Consider the following 14,283-nt stretch of genomic DNA (forward strand, 5'->3'; position numbering starts at 1 on the left):
CGACAGGAGCGGGAGAATTGCGGTGGTTGAATGATAGTTGAATTGTCGCCGTCGTCATAATATCTTAGTGGCTATAAACAGCTCATTCATTTCTCAACTGATGTTTCAAAAATGGACTATTTCCAATGCTGGTAAATCAAGAGAATGATAATACTGTCACCCATTTGTGACAGCTATCTGTTTAATTTTAGTGATCTCAATATCAAAATCATGATGGCTCATAGGTATTGTTAGTGCTCTATAGACCATACTATTGAAAGCAGCAAGTTTGTGAGAAATAGGATGACAAGAATGAAGAGGAATGATAACATCAGTATGGGTTGGTTTTCTGAAAATAGAAAACTTGTGAAAACCAGTGCTATGATCTATTCTTAAATCTAGAAAATTCAATACACAATCCTTTTCGGTCAACCTAAATTACACAAAACTAATGTTCCTATAAGACCAGTGGTATCTTTTGTTAATTTGTGTATTGAATTTTCTAGATTTAAGAATAGATCATAGCACTGGTTTTCACAAGTTTTCTATTTTCAGAAAACCAACCCATACTGATGTTATCATTCCTGTTCATTCTTGTCATCCTATTTCTCACAAACTTATTGCTGCTTTCAATAGTATGGTCTATAGAGTACTAACAATACCTATGAGCCATCTTGATTTTGATATTGAGATCACTAAAATTAAACAGATAGCTGTCACAAATGGGTATGAAGAAAGTATGGTGGACAGATTATTGAGTAGAATTAATAGAAAAATTTCAATCAATTCTAGCTTTGTAGGCTCAAACTGTGAGGAGAAGACTTGGATAATAATCCCATATTTAGGCCTTGTATCTGATAAAAAAGGTAGGGAATTGAGGAGGAATGGATTTCATGTTGCTTTCAAGACCAAACCGATTTTAAATAGTCTATTTAGCTGGAGTAAAGACAAATTGATATTTGGGATAAAAGCGGGGTGTACAAACTTAAATGTGATGATTGTAATGCTTGTTACGTGGGTCAGACTGGTAGAAGTTTCAAAAGTAGAATTAAAGAACACATCAGAGATTGGAATAAACAAAATGGGGAATCTAACTTTGCAGAACATTTGATAACAAATAATCACAGGTTCATAGTTAAGGAGAATGTTGAGTTTTTGCATGTTAATAACAAAGGCAGATCTTTGAATATTCTAGAGGCTTTAGAAATAACAAGAGTAATTAAGGAAAATTCCCAGTATAGTTTAAATGACCACATTCATTTCAACCAGTACAACACTACGAATTTAGTTTTATCATAAAATTGTAAGCATACATTAGTCAATAGTTTTTCCATTTACATATTTGTTTTATTATCTTTCACACTTGTTTTCTTGGTTCTTATTTTGTACTCATAGTAAATTTTATTATCATGGCGATTCTGTTGCTTAAGCCGCCATTTTGTCACACCGTTGAGGGGGAGGAGACTGTCTAGCTAGGCCAATGGCAGGCGTTCATGCCCTCGACCAATAGCAGTACTCGCCTACTAGTATAAATTCTGCTGCTCTTGTATTTAGTTTTAGTTTATCAGAGATTGACAATGGTGTAATAACCGAAACCGGTCTTTCTAATTATCAATAAATCAGTGGTTTTTTGACAATTTCTTAGTCTTTTTCATTCAATATGAATAATTACCACAATATCAACTTCTCTACTACACAAAAAGTTTTTTCATGAATGTTACAATATTTCATATTATCTTACCGTCCTCAGCTGAGCATGAATGTAATGGTAATTGTGACTTGTATATAATTTTCCAACACCTTCGAATTGTCTTGACTATTGTAAATAATGTACTTACTGAAGAATATTTTTGTCTGTATAAATATCTGTAGTTATATTCTAATTAAATGTTACAATGTTCATCTCTATTTTTTACATTGTTCTCATATTCGTATTTTTTCTAATAAATACGTATTTAAAGCTTTAAAGAAGTCATAGAAGAAATTGAAGAAGCATTTACATGAAATTACTAGGTACTTATCTATCCTACCTATCTATCACGACTACCTATCTATCATCTAAATCTTATTATATTTGGTGTTATTGGAACTGGAATGTTTTTCTTAAATAACAGTGAATATTGAAAGTGCTGTTTTCAAGGTGAAAAGTAGCTGGATCAACTAGCTACATCAAGAACAACTTTTTTATGCAAAGAGTAAGGTCAAAGTTTATAGAAGAGAGAGAATGGATGAATATAATAATTCTGCTCACAGACTGGTTTAGAACGCCTGAGAAATGGAAAATACCAATTATTGTTTGCGTATGTGAATTTCCACACGTACATGGTACCGTATTATAAGATGTGAGCCGGTGATTACAAACAGGATATGGTTTAGTGGTTGTAGTTACAATGGACTACCTACTTACTCGACAGTTGCAATAACTAATAACTTGCTTTGTTTGTAAAATCTTCTTTCCAGAGGATAGCCTTCAATTAATGAAGAAACAGTTCATTGCTCTTGAAAACAACGCTGCGCTGTTCTTCACGTAGGCTTAGCATGAATAAGCTACTACCACTTATTTTTGCAGTTTTCTCTCCATATATGTTGTCTGATAAAGGCTCCATTATTGGTAAGTCTTCCATAACATTTAAAACATATTCTAATTTTCAATTGGAATTTATTTTTACAATTTTTCCACTTATTTATTTACTGTAACACATCGTCACGCATTTTTCTACAATTGCAATAGGGGTTTCAAGACCTGGCATGTAATAAATAAATCAATCAATCATAATCACGTTACTTCCATCTTAAGCATGACTCATTCGACTCGTATCTTGTCATCACAAAAACTAGTCACAAAGGTATATTCTAACTTCAAACTAAAATACAATAGACACCCCAATGAGCAGATACAAACTTGGGCTACACTGTATTAAGTATTTGAGAATTTACACTCTGAGATATTTCAACCGTGATAAAATGCCAATCAGAGAAACCTTCTTTTCAAAAAGTATTCTCTGATAGATTTTAAACGTGATTAAATGCTACAAGAACCTATTAGAGAAGTCTTCTTATCAAGAAATACTTCTCTATTTTCTTTTCAGAAACGGCTTCTGATTGGTTCTCGAAGTATTCAATCATGATTAAAATTTGACATGCTTTTGTACAACCAGGCCGGAGCATGAATATCAAAAGTTTTTTTATTTAGAAACATTGTTTATCTTGTGAATTGTCATAATTGTTTTATTAAAACATTAATCATCATTTTTATTTTTGAAACTTAATTTTCTCAATATTTAAATAATGATGTTTGATGGTTCATATCATCACCCTTTCAACAAAAATATGAGAGAATTATTAATATGAGAGTATTGAATTATTGGACTCCTTACTTTATTAATATGACATATCCCTAGTGGTAACTGCATACCGTACCATGTTGTTCACCCACTGAAAATATCCCAATACCAATTAAGACATAATACTGTCTCAATTGATGTTTATGGCTTTTTCAATTATGTCAACAATATAATGTAATTCATATTTTACAATACTATTGTACAATAAATGAATAATAAATAAAATAATATCCATTTCATTTTAACCTTCGGTTACAATAACTGACGTGTACAACGAAGGTTACAATAAACTAACAAATACAATGCCAGTTATGATAGCTGACCTGTTGTAAACCCCAGTCGATACCGCACCATTATCATTCGCAAACAATAATTTTATGTATTTTTGTATTCTCTACAAAAGTACGTGGAGATCTAATTATCGAGCCGATCACCAACAAATGCCTGACGTGTATTTGCAACGGAGCGAGTCGATGTGGTCTAGAAGTGAAGTGCGACGGAGATGTGTGTGGCGTTTTCTCCATTGGCTACGAGTATTGGCTGGACTCCAACTCACCTACACTGCCCTTCGATAGCCCCGAATCAGAAGGAGGTATGAGGCGTCTTTTTTCTAGATACTTACTTGATACTTAATTGTTCGTCGTTGGCTGGGAAAACCTGATTTCCTTGACACTGTCAAGGAATATCACAAGGATCGAGTTTTCAAGTTTTCCGAATTAATTGGACAGAAAACGTTCTATACCGCCGTTTCCAATATAGTAGACTATTTGAGAAAGTATCAATTTCATTTGAGAAGATATCAATTGTATTTAAGATAAATCAAATGAAAAAAAGACAACTAACTCACGTTTTTTTGTCATTTGTTGGTGATTATTCACATTGTTCTCATTTACATTTTAAGTTTTTTGTTTCATCTACTTATGTAGATGAGAATTATTCAATAATTATTGTAGTTGAGAAGTTATCGTATGTAATTGAGAATTGTTAGTTGTAATTTAGGAACATTGATATTATGTTCAAATGAGAAGCTATCAGCAATAATTGTAAAATGAGAATAATCCACTTGACTTACGTCCTGTTTTCTAACTTAGCATCATGTTGGCCTATGTTTTAATGTAAAATGTAATTTTCCACTATACGAGCAAGTCTCAGGAAAATAGCAAAAACCTATTTGTATTCCTTTGTTGTATTTTTTCAATTCAATTTATTTCTTTTTACACACACATACAAGTCCAATACAGAGATTAACATAAAGAATACATGCAAACAACAACAATACACATTAAAACAAAAGAAAAAGAAAGTGGTTAAGTTTTTTAGTTATTCTCGCACATTCAATATACTGTTCGGGGATTGTATTAATGATTTTACTGCTTATGTATATAAGTTGTCTTCTGATGGTTTCTATGTTTGTATTGTAAATTAAATATTTATTTGCTGTAGGCCTTAGGTTGTATAGGCTGTTAGCAGCGTTATTTGAAGGAGGGAAATCAGTTTTTTGCTTAATAATAAATTTTACTACATTCAAAATATATAATTGTCTAATTGTGAGAACATCGTATTATATTATACACCATATTGTATCATTTCATGTGTATTTGTAATTCAGTTAAAACCGTTCTGGGGATGTGTTGATAAAATATTGTTGTATTTTTGCTTACAGCGTACATAAGATGCGTCTCAGATCTTAGCTGTGGTGCAGAAGTGGTTGCCAACTATATGAAGAAAAATCCATATGTAAGTAAGACAACATTTAGATGTGATAAACTCAAACCCCCATTTTTTGCAAGAATTACTCCTTTTTTTACTTGGACACTGGTAATGATTGTATGAGTTTGATTGGAACAGATAAGGTTTGATCCGAAAATTCAACTTACCATTTGTAAATTATCTATATGGAAAAAAATATATGAAAGTTTTCATTTTTGAGTGTTGAAAATTTATTTAAAAAATTATAAATAGGCTAATACTCCTTATTAATCTTTATTTTGTATTCTATTCATTTATCTATTCAATGATAGGTACACAAAACACTACTAGAAATTTCAAAGATATTGGTGCCATTTTGTGACACTTGATAATTTAATTAATATTACGTTAATAATATATAGTAAATATTCACTCCAATCAATATTATTGCTTATTACTTCTGTGAATAAAGACTTGAATTATTAAGAAATAGGTAACACTTCCTTATTTTTATACATAGAAAGTATTTTTTATAATGATGTAAAGGTACATTATTTATTGTACACTGTATTACTGTATTAATTCATCGGCTCTATGGATTAGTATGCCATTTACAAATCTCTTTCAAAAGGCTTTCAATCGCATTTGCAAATTGTAAATCATTCTTGGTTTTTCAGGATTGCGATTCAGATGGCTTAGTGACTTGTTGGGACTATGCTGGATTACACAACAGGGGAAAGTTGGAATGCGCAGGATTTTGGGATATCGATTTTGAAATGAACTATAAATCCTGTATGAATAATTCAAGTATGATGTTAGACTTTGGAATCGAATAAAAATTTAATTTTCAAGAAACCATTGATGAGATTATTTTTTATACAGTACTGTACCTCATCATATAATATAATAATTATTTTAATTTATATTTTTCCATAAGTAATTTAATTCATTATAGGTAAGTAGTCATTGCATGTTCACACAGTTTGCTAAGTAACATTTATAGCTACACAAAATTTGTGCTTCTTACAGCTATAGTGAGGTCCACGTTATAATGGCAGTTGATAAAGATAGAAGAATAGCGATGCCGATTCTCTGCATTAGTTAATTATATTTCTACACTGTCAAAAACATAATTGGCATCGTTGTGGCCTAGAAAAGTATAGTACCACCAGCTTTGTCGAATGATAGACAAGGATAGCAAAACCAAAGTTGATCAAATACTGTCATTATAACGTGGACCTCACTATAGCATAGATGTGCGGTACCATATATTTTGTATCTGTGATATTTTTATTTTTGGCAGCATTCATATTGTGTACAAATGAGTTGGTATCAGATGAATTGAATAATAATTTATTTGTTGGCCTATAGTTAATACTTCCATCCTCTAAATAACTCATGTAGCTTACAATAAGTATTTGGCCAAGAACTGTACTGGTTTGTTAATTTTTTTTTTTTTTTTTTTTTTTTTTAATCACATTACTATTGCTATCTAGTCTTGAGACTAATGAGCAAATTTTATCAAACCTAATTTACTAATTGTATATAATATGGACTACAGTGAAACTCTCTTTAGAATTTCTTACTGCTACCTACTAATAATTATTATGTACATCTATTAACTGTACTACTTAAGCTAGATTTCACTCAATCACTGCTCTGCTTTTTCACTAGACACCACTTTCACTGCACACCAATTCAAATGGTTTCCTTCTTTTCAGTCTCCGCACCAACCCTCCGTTGTCTAGCAGCTGGATTGCTTCGACGTTCGTGTGTTGGTGGAGCCGTTCTTCATGACTTTCTGCATACCTTTGAATCTCACAGGATACCATGTTGACTCCCAGGTCCCTATGGATGTCGCTGTTCCGCACATACCAGGGAGCATCAACGATGTTTCGGAGCACCTTGTTCTGGAATCTTTGTATGATGGTGACGTTGCTCTGTTTGGTGCAGCCCCATAGTTGTATTCCATAGGTCCAAACAGGTTTGAAGATCTGCTTGTAGAGGAGCAATTTGTTTGGTATTGAAAGTGATGAGTTTCTTCCAATAAGCCAGTAGAATTTCTTGTATTTTATGTTCAGTTCTTCTTTTTTCTTTTTGACATGCTCTTTCCAGCGAAGCTTAGCATCAAGAGTCATACCTAGGTATTTAGCTTGATTTTCATGTGGTATATTAATTCCATTGATGTTGATTGGAAGGTACACAGCTCTCTTGTTGGTGAAGTTAACATGAATCGACTTTTCCTCATTGAGCTTCATTCTCCACTTTTTGGTCCAGTCTTGTATCTTGTTGACAGATCTCTGAAGCTTCGCTGTTGCAATACCAACATCACTGTCTACTGCTAGTAGGGCGGTGTCATCTGCGAACGTGGCTGTGGTATTCTCCTCCAAATTAGGGATATCACTAGTGAAGAGAAGATAAGGACTGGTCCTAAAACACTTCCTTGCGGAACTCCTGCTTTTATCTCTCTTAGATCAGAATATGAATCTTCATATTTGACTCTAAAGTACCTTCCTGTCAAATATGATTGCAATATTTCTGTAAATTGCTTAGGAAGCATTTTCTTCAGTTTATAAAGAAGTCCCTCATGCCATACTTTGTCAAAAGCTTGCCCTATGTCGAGAAAAACTGCTGAACAAACCTTTTTTTCTTCCAAGCTCTTCTCTATTATATTAACTATCCTATGTACTTGATCAATTGTGGAGTGTTTTTTTCTGAAACCAAATTGATGATTAGGAATTAATTGCTTTCTCTCAATTATTGGCTTGAGTCTACTCAATAATATCCTCTCAAACAACTTTGATAACACAGGTAACAATGAAATTGGTCTGTATGAAGCTACTTCATGTGGTTCTTTTCCTGGCTTGAGTAACATTATAACTTCAGCTACTTTCCAGACTCCTGGTACAAATCTGAGTCTGAATGAAGCATTCAGGATGTTTGTTAGCTTGATGAGTGCTTTCCTTGGTAGATGCTTCAGGACTAAGCCAGTTATCAGGTCAAATCCTGGAGTTTTCTTAGCATTCATAAGTTTTATTTCCTTTCTCACTTCTTCTACTGAGACATTCATTAGTTCTTGATTTTCCTGCATGATGTTACCTTCAATTTCTAGATCTTCTTGAGCTGCAACGTTTGGCTGGAAGACATTCACAAGATGATCAGCAAATGCCTGTGCCTTTTCTTCATTATTCTTGGCCCATTGTCTATTCAGTTTCCTAATAGGGGGAACTTGTTGGATGGGTGTTTTTATTTTCTTAGAAGCCTTCCATAGTGAGTAATCAGTGTTGCCTTGTCCTGTCAAATTACTCAAGTAACTGTTGATTGATTCATTTTTAATAAACTGTATCTCTCTTTTCAGTTCCTGTGTGAGAGTATTCAGTAATCTTTTATCTTGAGGAGAACGTGAATGCTGCCACCTCCTTCTAGCTCTTCTTTTCTCTGCAATCATTTCTCTTATTTCCAATGGATAATTATTTCCTACTGTTCTTCGTTTCCTAGTCTGCGGAGTATTACACCAGGCTGCCTGTTGTATATCAGTAACAAATTTTTCCAGCTCCTCATCTATTTGATCTGCAGTTGTTAATGGTGAATTCAGGTTAATTCTTTCCTCCAACACTTGCTGAAAGCCATCCCAATCTGTATACTTATTAACTAGTGTGGGATAATTATTTTGTTTTTGTAAAATAGTGTCACTCAACTTCAGAATAATTGGAGAGTGGTCTGAATTGAGATCAAAACTTTCCTCTACTTGCAAATAGTTTACTGAAATGTTTTTGATTATGAAAAAGTCTATGAGATCAGGTATCTTACTTGTATCTGTAGGCCAATAAGTTGGTTTTCCAGTTGAAAGAGATTCACATCTTGACTCTCTTACAGCTTCGTAAAGTACCTTGCCCTTATGAGTTGTTATCGTGATCCCCAATGAATGTGTTTTGAATTGAAGTCACCGCCAAGGATAAATCTCGTTCCCAACATATCAAACATTGATAGATGATCTTCTTTTCTGAATGAATATCGAGGAGGACAGTAGACAGCTGCAACTACAAATCGATAATTAACTGCTTCCACACATACTCCTATCAATTGAATTCGTTCAGTTTCTAATTTAACGTGTTCATTATGCTGAATGCTCTCTTTGATTATGATTGAACTCCCCCCTCTCGCAACATTGTTGGGATGTAAGGCGTGGTAGGTCCTGTAACCTTTAAATTTTATGTAGGACTGTTTTGTAAAGTGAGACTCAGAAATGAGACAATATCTACATTATCTATGTTTAGAACTGCTTCCAATTCCAGTTGTCGTTGTAAGAGTCCATTTGCGTTCCATTCCATTATGTTTAGTGAACGAATCATTTTGGTTTTTGTTGTCTATTATTGTCTAATTTCTCGATGCGAGATTGAAGGGATGAAATTATTTTCTCTTGTTTATCAAGTTTAGATAAGATGAGCTGTAGGATTTGTGAGGTGTCTTTTACTTCTTCATTTTTCTTCATCTGCGATTTATTTTCTTTGGATACGATTTCGGCGAAAGTCATTCTCTTTTCTGTGGGCCTACTTTGATGTTGAGTGGGCCTACTTTGAGAATTAGCCACATTCCGAGCCTGAGAATCGACAACATTTTTTGATGTTATATTCTTACTGGCTACCCTACTCGAGTTACGTATTTTTTGTAACTCAATTGCTACAGAGCAACCACGGTAGCTTGCAGGATGAGCTTCACCACAATGAATGCATTTCGGTAGTGCTTCACTAGGTTTCGTACACTCCTTTGATGCATGTTTTCCAGCGCACTTCACACATCTGGCCTCCTTGTTGCAATAAGCCTGAGTGTGGTTGAAAGCCTGGCAACGCTTACATTGAGGTATTAGATTAACTTTCTTCAATGCTTCAACTTCTACTCTGCAACCCAGAATATGTTTAAGTTCAAAAACCTTCTTAACATTCTCTTCTGCGCTGAACGAAACCATGAACATGTCTAATGGTTCTTTAGTTTTCCACTTCAACTTATTCACTACATCTACCACTAGCAATCCCTTAGCCTTTAAGTCCTCCATTATGGATTCTATACTACAGGAGTGATGAAGTTTTTTTATCATCACTCTTATGGGTCTCACCTGTTTGTTTTCATACGAGTGCCAGTTGAAACCATCGTTGATTAATTCTTTTGTAATATTTCTGTACGTTTCTGAATCTACTGAATTTACTTGAAAGTCTCTCTACTCAAGAGCTTTATTCTAAATTTTTCATCTGAAGTCACTTTTTTCAAACTTTTATGAAGAGACTCCAGGCTCTTTATACCATCCACTATGATTGGTGGCGGTGGCGTTTCTTTCTTCTTGTTCTTTACTTCCTCACCTTTATTCTTCTGCAATGAGGTGATTTTGTTCAACTGACGATGGTTACCAGTAGGCTCATTCTTTGGTTCAGGAGACAAAGTACTATTTAGTTTCCTCTTCTTTGTAGTACGTTTGTTACGGGCCCTGATCCACTCAGTCTCTTTTGCCAACTCCTCCTCATTAGTTGAGTAGTTTTCAGCAACTGCTGGACTGCATGGTTGTTGAATGTTCTGTTCTATTTTTTGAAATCGCAATTCTAAGTCTTCAATTCTCCGCTGAAGTTCTACGTTGCTCTTCTCTAGCTGCTTTCTCTTCTCATCCGACTCCTTCCAGGCGATGAAGAGTGCATGCTCGGCGGCTGAATGGAGCTTATTTGATTTAATATAACGATCCGGTGAACACTGGATCTCTGATGGTTTGGTGGTGTCCATGTTCTCGATGTTGCTTTCCTCGTCTTCTTGCTCTTCAAACTCCGGGGCAAGAAAACTGGGTAGTTTCAACAATTTTCCACTTGACGTAGCCATAGTCAATAATTTGCGAACATACTTTTCGAAAAGCCCTCGTACTCACTCACGATCGCGGAAACGCGAGCGCGAACGAAAATTGAAGGCCGCGCGAAAGTAGGTCACTTCGATTGCATAAAGACGGCGGATTTTAACCGAAATTTGATGCAATGTTTTGTTCCACTTAAATACCGTGAACAATCAACTGCTGACTCACTACTTCTACTGCACTACACTACGAGTACGTCTGCACTGTATGAGAGCTAACGCGATACTGGTTTGTTAATGAGTGCAGATTTAGCGAGAGTGATTTGAATCCATTATTATCCCAATTCACCATCTTGTCAAGACATGAACTGGTCAACTGGGAACGCTATGTGTGCACTCAGCACTGGAATAATAGAAGATAGAAAACTTTCTGCTATTGTCCTTATTATGTCATATGAATTATATAGAGTTTTTCCAGAAGTAGTTTCCAACTTTTAGGGTATTCTTCCAGGATGAATGAGACTACAAACGTCCCAAACTAAGCGGTTATCCTTATAGCTGCTATTTTGTTTTTTTCACTTGGGACTTTTATCTCAAGAATGAAATGTTGTATTGACCTGAAATTTGGAATTAATATTATGTATGCTATAAAAACTCAACTTTGAAAAAAAAATAAAAAAAAAAAATGTCTATGTTAATATTCAAAATGGTGGGCATTTCAAATTTATGATGGCAAATGTCACGAAAACGTCCACTCTACAGAAAATTTACAAGAGACAAAAAAATTGACAAATTTCATCAAGATTTCAAATATATTTTATCTATTACGATTGGTCAAAGAATAACAAGAAAAAATAATTATTTTCGTACTGCATGCATGACCACTTTCCACCATTTGAACAGCAATATTGAATTTTCAATTCCAATTGTATTTAAAATCAAGCTTTGAAACTCGGTGTGACTCCATATGGCCATACAGCTGATTTTACAATGTTTTTCGGATTTTCGGAGGATCTTGTTTGTCTTGTGCATGCATGTAGTACGAAAAGAATTAATTTCTCTGTTATGCTTTGACCAATCTTGATAAATAAAGTATCCTTGAAATCTTGATAAAATTTGCTAACTTTTTTATCTCCTGTAAATTTTCTTTAAAGTGAATGGTTTTCGTGAAATTCGAAATCAAAAATTTAAAATGGCCGCAATTTTGAATATCCATATCGATTTTTTATTTTATTTTTTAAAGTTAAGTCTTTATAGCATAAATATTCATGTCACATTTCAGATCAATAGGCTACAAAATTTCGTTCTTGAGATAAAAAGTCCTAAGTGAAAAAAACAAAATGGCAGCTATAAGGATAACCGCTGAGTTTTGGACACTTCAAATAGGACATTTGTAGTCTCCTATTATCCAGGAACAATACCCTAGAATGTTCGACACATGCTTCTGAAACACTCTGTAGAAACTAGCAATAGGTCACTGTAAGTATAATTATTCTATAAATATAGACACAGATTTTCAAAATAACACATTTTCAAGTCAACTCCAAACCACTAGAATGGATTATTTTGTGAAACATCAATCCTTTCACCCTACTAAAAAACGTAAACAACATTTATGTAACATTAACCTTTAAATGAGATATTATTTGGTTACAAATAGCGACGATATGCTCCTGCCAATTCAATTATAGTTTTTTTTAAATGTAATTTTGAGTGATACTCTCATTTATTGCCTTTGTCTATCTCTCATCTCTGCCACTTTTATCGATAATTTGCCATCAGGCCTACTGGCCTGACTTGATTTTAAATTAATACATTTATTTTTTGTAGTCTCCTATCATCCAGGAGCAATACCCTAAAATGTTCGACACTACTTCTGAAACATTCTGTATAATTATGAACACTCCTATTGACCGAGCTTGGTGGAACTGCATCAGTGATTCAAGAGTTTTAAACCTAGCGCCTTTTTACATGGCGTGGTCATGGCCACCTATAGTAACTAGAAAATTATAGATGGCCATGCCTGAGGGAAATTTTTAAAAATTGATTTTTGTTTCTTATGAAAATTTATTAAAAAACCGTTCAAGAAGAACAAAAAATTGTAAAAAATTATTGGATGACTGTATAAAAAATTAAGTATTGTAAAAAGCCAATTTTGATAAAGAAGGCACAGGAATAGCATGATGAAAAAACTTGTCAGCTGTTGAACGGTTTTGTGGTGTGGCTGTGAATGTGAATTTGGAGGTGGGTACCCACTCGGACGACAAACCACTCGGACGACATTGTAAACAAAGGTATTATACGTCATTACTAGGCATTTGGTCGACATAGAACGTCATCATTTTATATATAGCATATACACTAGATCCGTGACGTTTTGAAGATTGATACTAGCGCTGCCTATAACATTCTTGCCAGCTTTGTCTCTCTACATTTTTCTACTTCTTTCTATATTAAACTAAATTATTATCTTCAAAAACAAAGAAATGGGTTTCTTCCTTGTTGATCTTCAATTGCTGCTTGCTGGAACCGTTAAACCCAAAGCTTTGATGTTATATTTTATTAAAATTTCAAGTTGAAAATTAGCTTTCATAGTTTAGTAATATACCAAAAACATTTTGGCTTTTTATGTGGTTAACATAACTACATAGTGCAATAAGGTAAGTCAGGGTTATTCATTTATTCATTTATTGTATAAAACACTATAATCATAATACAATTATGTCATTGGAGGAAAAACTAGGCTAAGCCTGTATTATTTCTCTCCAAAAATTTTGATAAAATGTTAATGTTGTCCAAAAGTTGAGGTTATGTGATCACACACTGCTTTGGCACTAACTTGATTTTCAGTCCAGGAATAATGATTTGAATATTTGAAGGTTGAATTTATACTCTAAATGAATCACAGAATATATCACAATAAATTAAAAACTCAAGAGATACTGCACTTATTTGAAAAATTTGAATGAATCAAAAACCTACTCACTATTAGTTATTTACAGCTTAGGTTAGGATAGAAATTTGTAAGCTACTGTTCTGTAAAATAACTCAATTTATAATGTAATTATACAAAAAATTAGACATGAAACATGGTTAAACTATTTCTCAAGTAATTTGTCAAATGATGATATTGACATATTGTACACTGATGACTAGGCTACAGTACTCTTTTAAAAACGAATAAGTACGGTAGGTCGTATGCATTAGCCTACGGCCTTATTTTACAATATCTTGGCAACATATTTTGAGTAGACCTAAATTTTGTTATTATAATATGTTCCTTTATTAAAATTAAAGTTGAAAATAGGTTTCCATTAATAAGTCTGTTTGATAGTCAGATTATTGCTATAGGCCTACTTCTGATATGCTATGCAGTACAGGCTGAGTAGTATTGGCTTACACAGGCCTCTCCGACTACCCTATAGGCCTATAGTGAGGTCCATGT

The 14,283-nt window shown here is 33.7% G+C and overlaps 1 protein-coding gene across 1 annotated transcript; it reads left to right on the top strand.

Moving 5' to 3' along the window:
• Window positions 1-2,165: 2,165 nt before the first annotated feature.
• Window positions 2,166-5,870, top strand: LOC111048428 (lysozyme 2). Its single transcript, XM_039445599.1, has 4 exons — window positions 2,166-2,590; window positions 3,727-3,915; window positions 4,987-5,060; window positions 5,690-5,870. Exons 1-4 carry the CDS (start codon window positions 2,518-2,520, stop codon window positions 5,846-5,848), a joined length of 495 nt encoding a protein of 164 aa, XP_039301533.1. The 5' UTR covers window positions 2,166-2,517; the 3' UTR covers window positions 5,849-5,870.
• The last annotated feature ends 8,413 nt before the right edge of the window (window positions 5,871-14,283 follow it).

Source organism: Nilaparvata lugens, unplaced genomic scaffold (assembly GCF_014356525.2).
Source record: "Nilaparvata lugens isolate BPH unplaced genomic scaffold, ASM1435652v1 scaffold7373, whole genome shotgun sequence".
Taxonomy (NCBI): Eukaryota; Metazoa; Arthropoda; class Insecta; order Hemiptera; family Delphacidae; genus Nilaparvata; species Nilaparvata lugens.

Bases quoted from the DNA above. Each gene is read 5' to 3' on its own strand.
- LOC111048428 (XM_039445599.1), top strand. From the start codon at position 2,518: ATGAATAAGCTACTACCACTTATTTTTGCAGTTTTCTCTCCATATATG. The intron at 2,591-3,726 runs GTAAGTCTTCCA...TCTCTACAAAAG, and splicing joins TGATAAAGGCTCCATTATTG to TACGTGGAGATCTAATTATC. The intron at 3,916-4,986 runs GTATGAGGCGTC...TTTTGCTTACAG, and splicing joins TAGCCCCGAATCAGAAGGAG to CGTACATAAGATGCGTCTCA.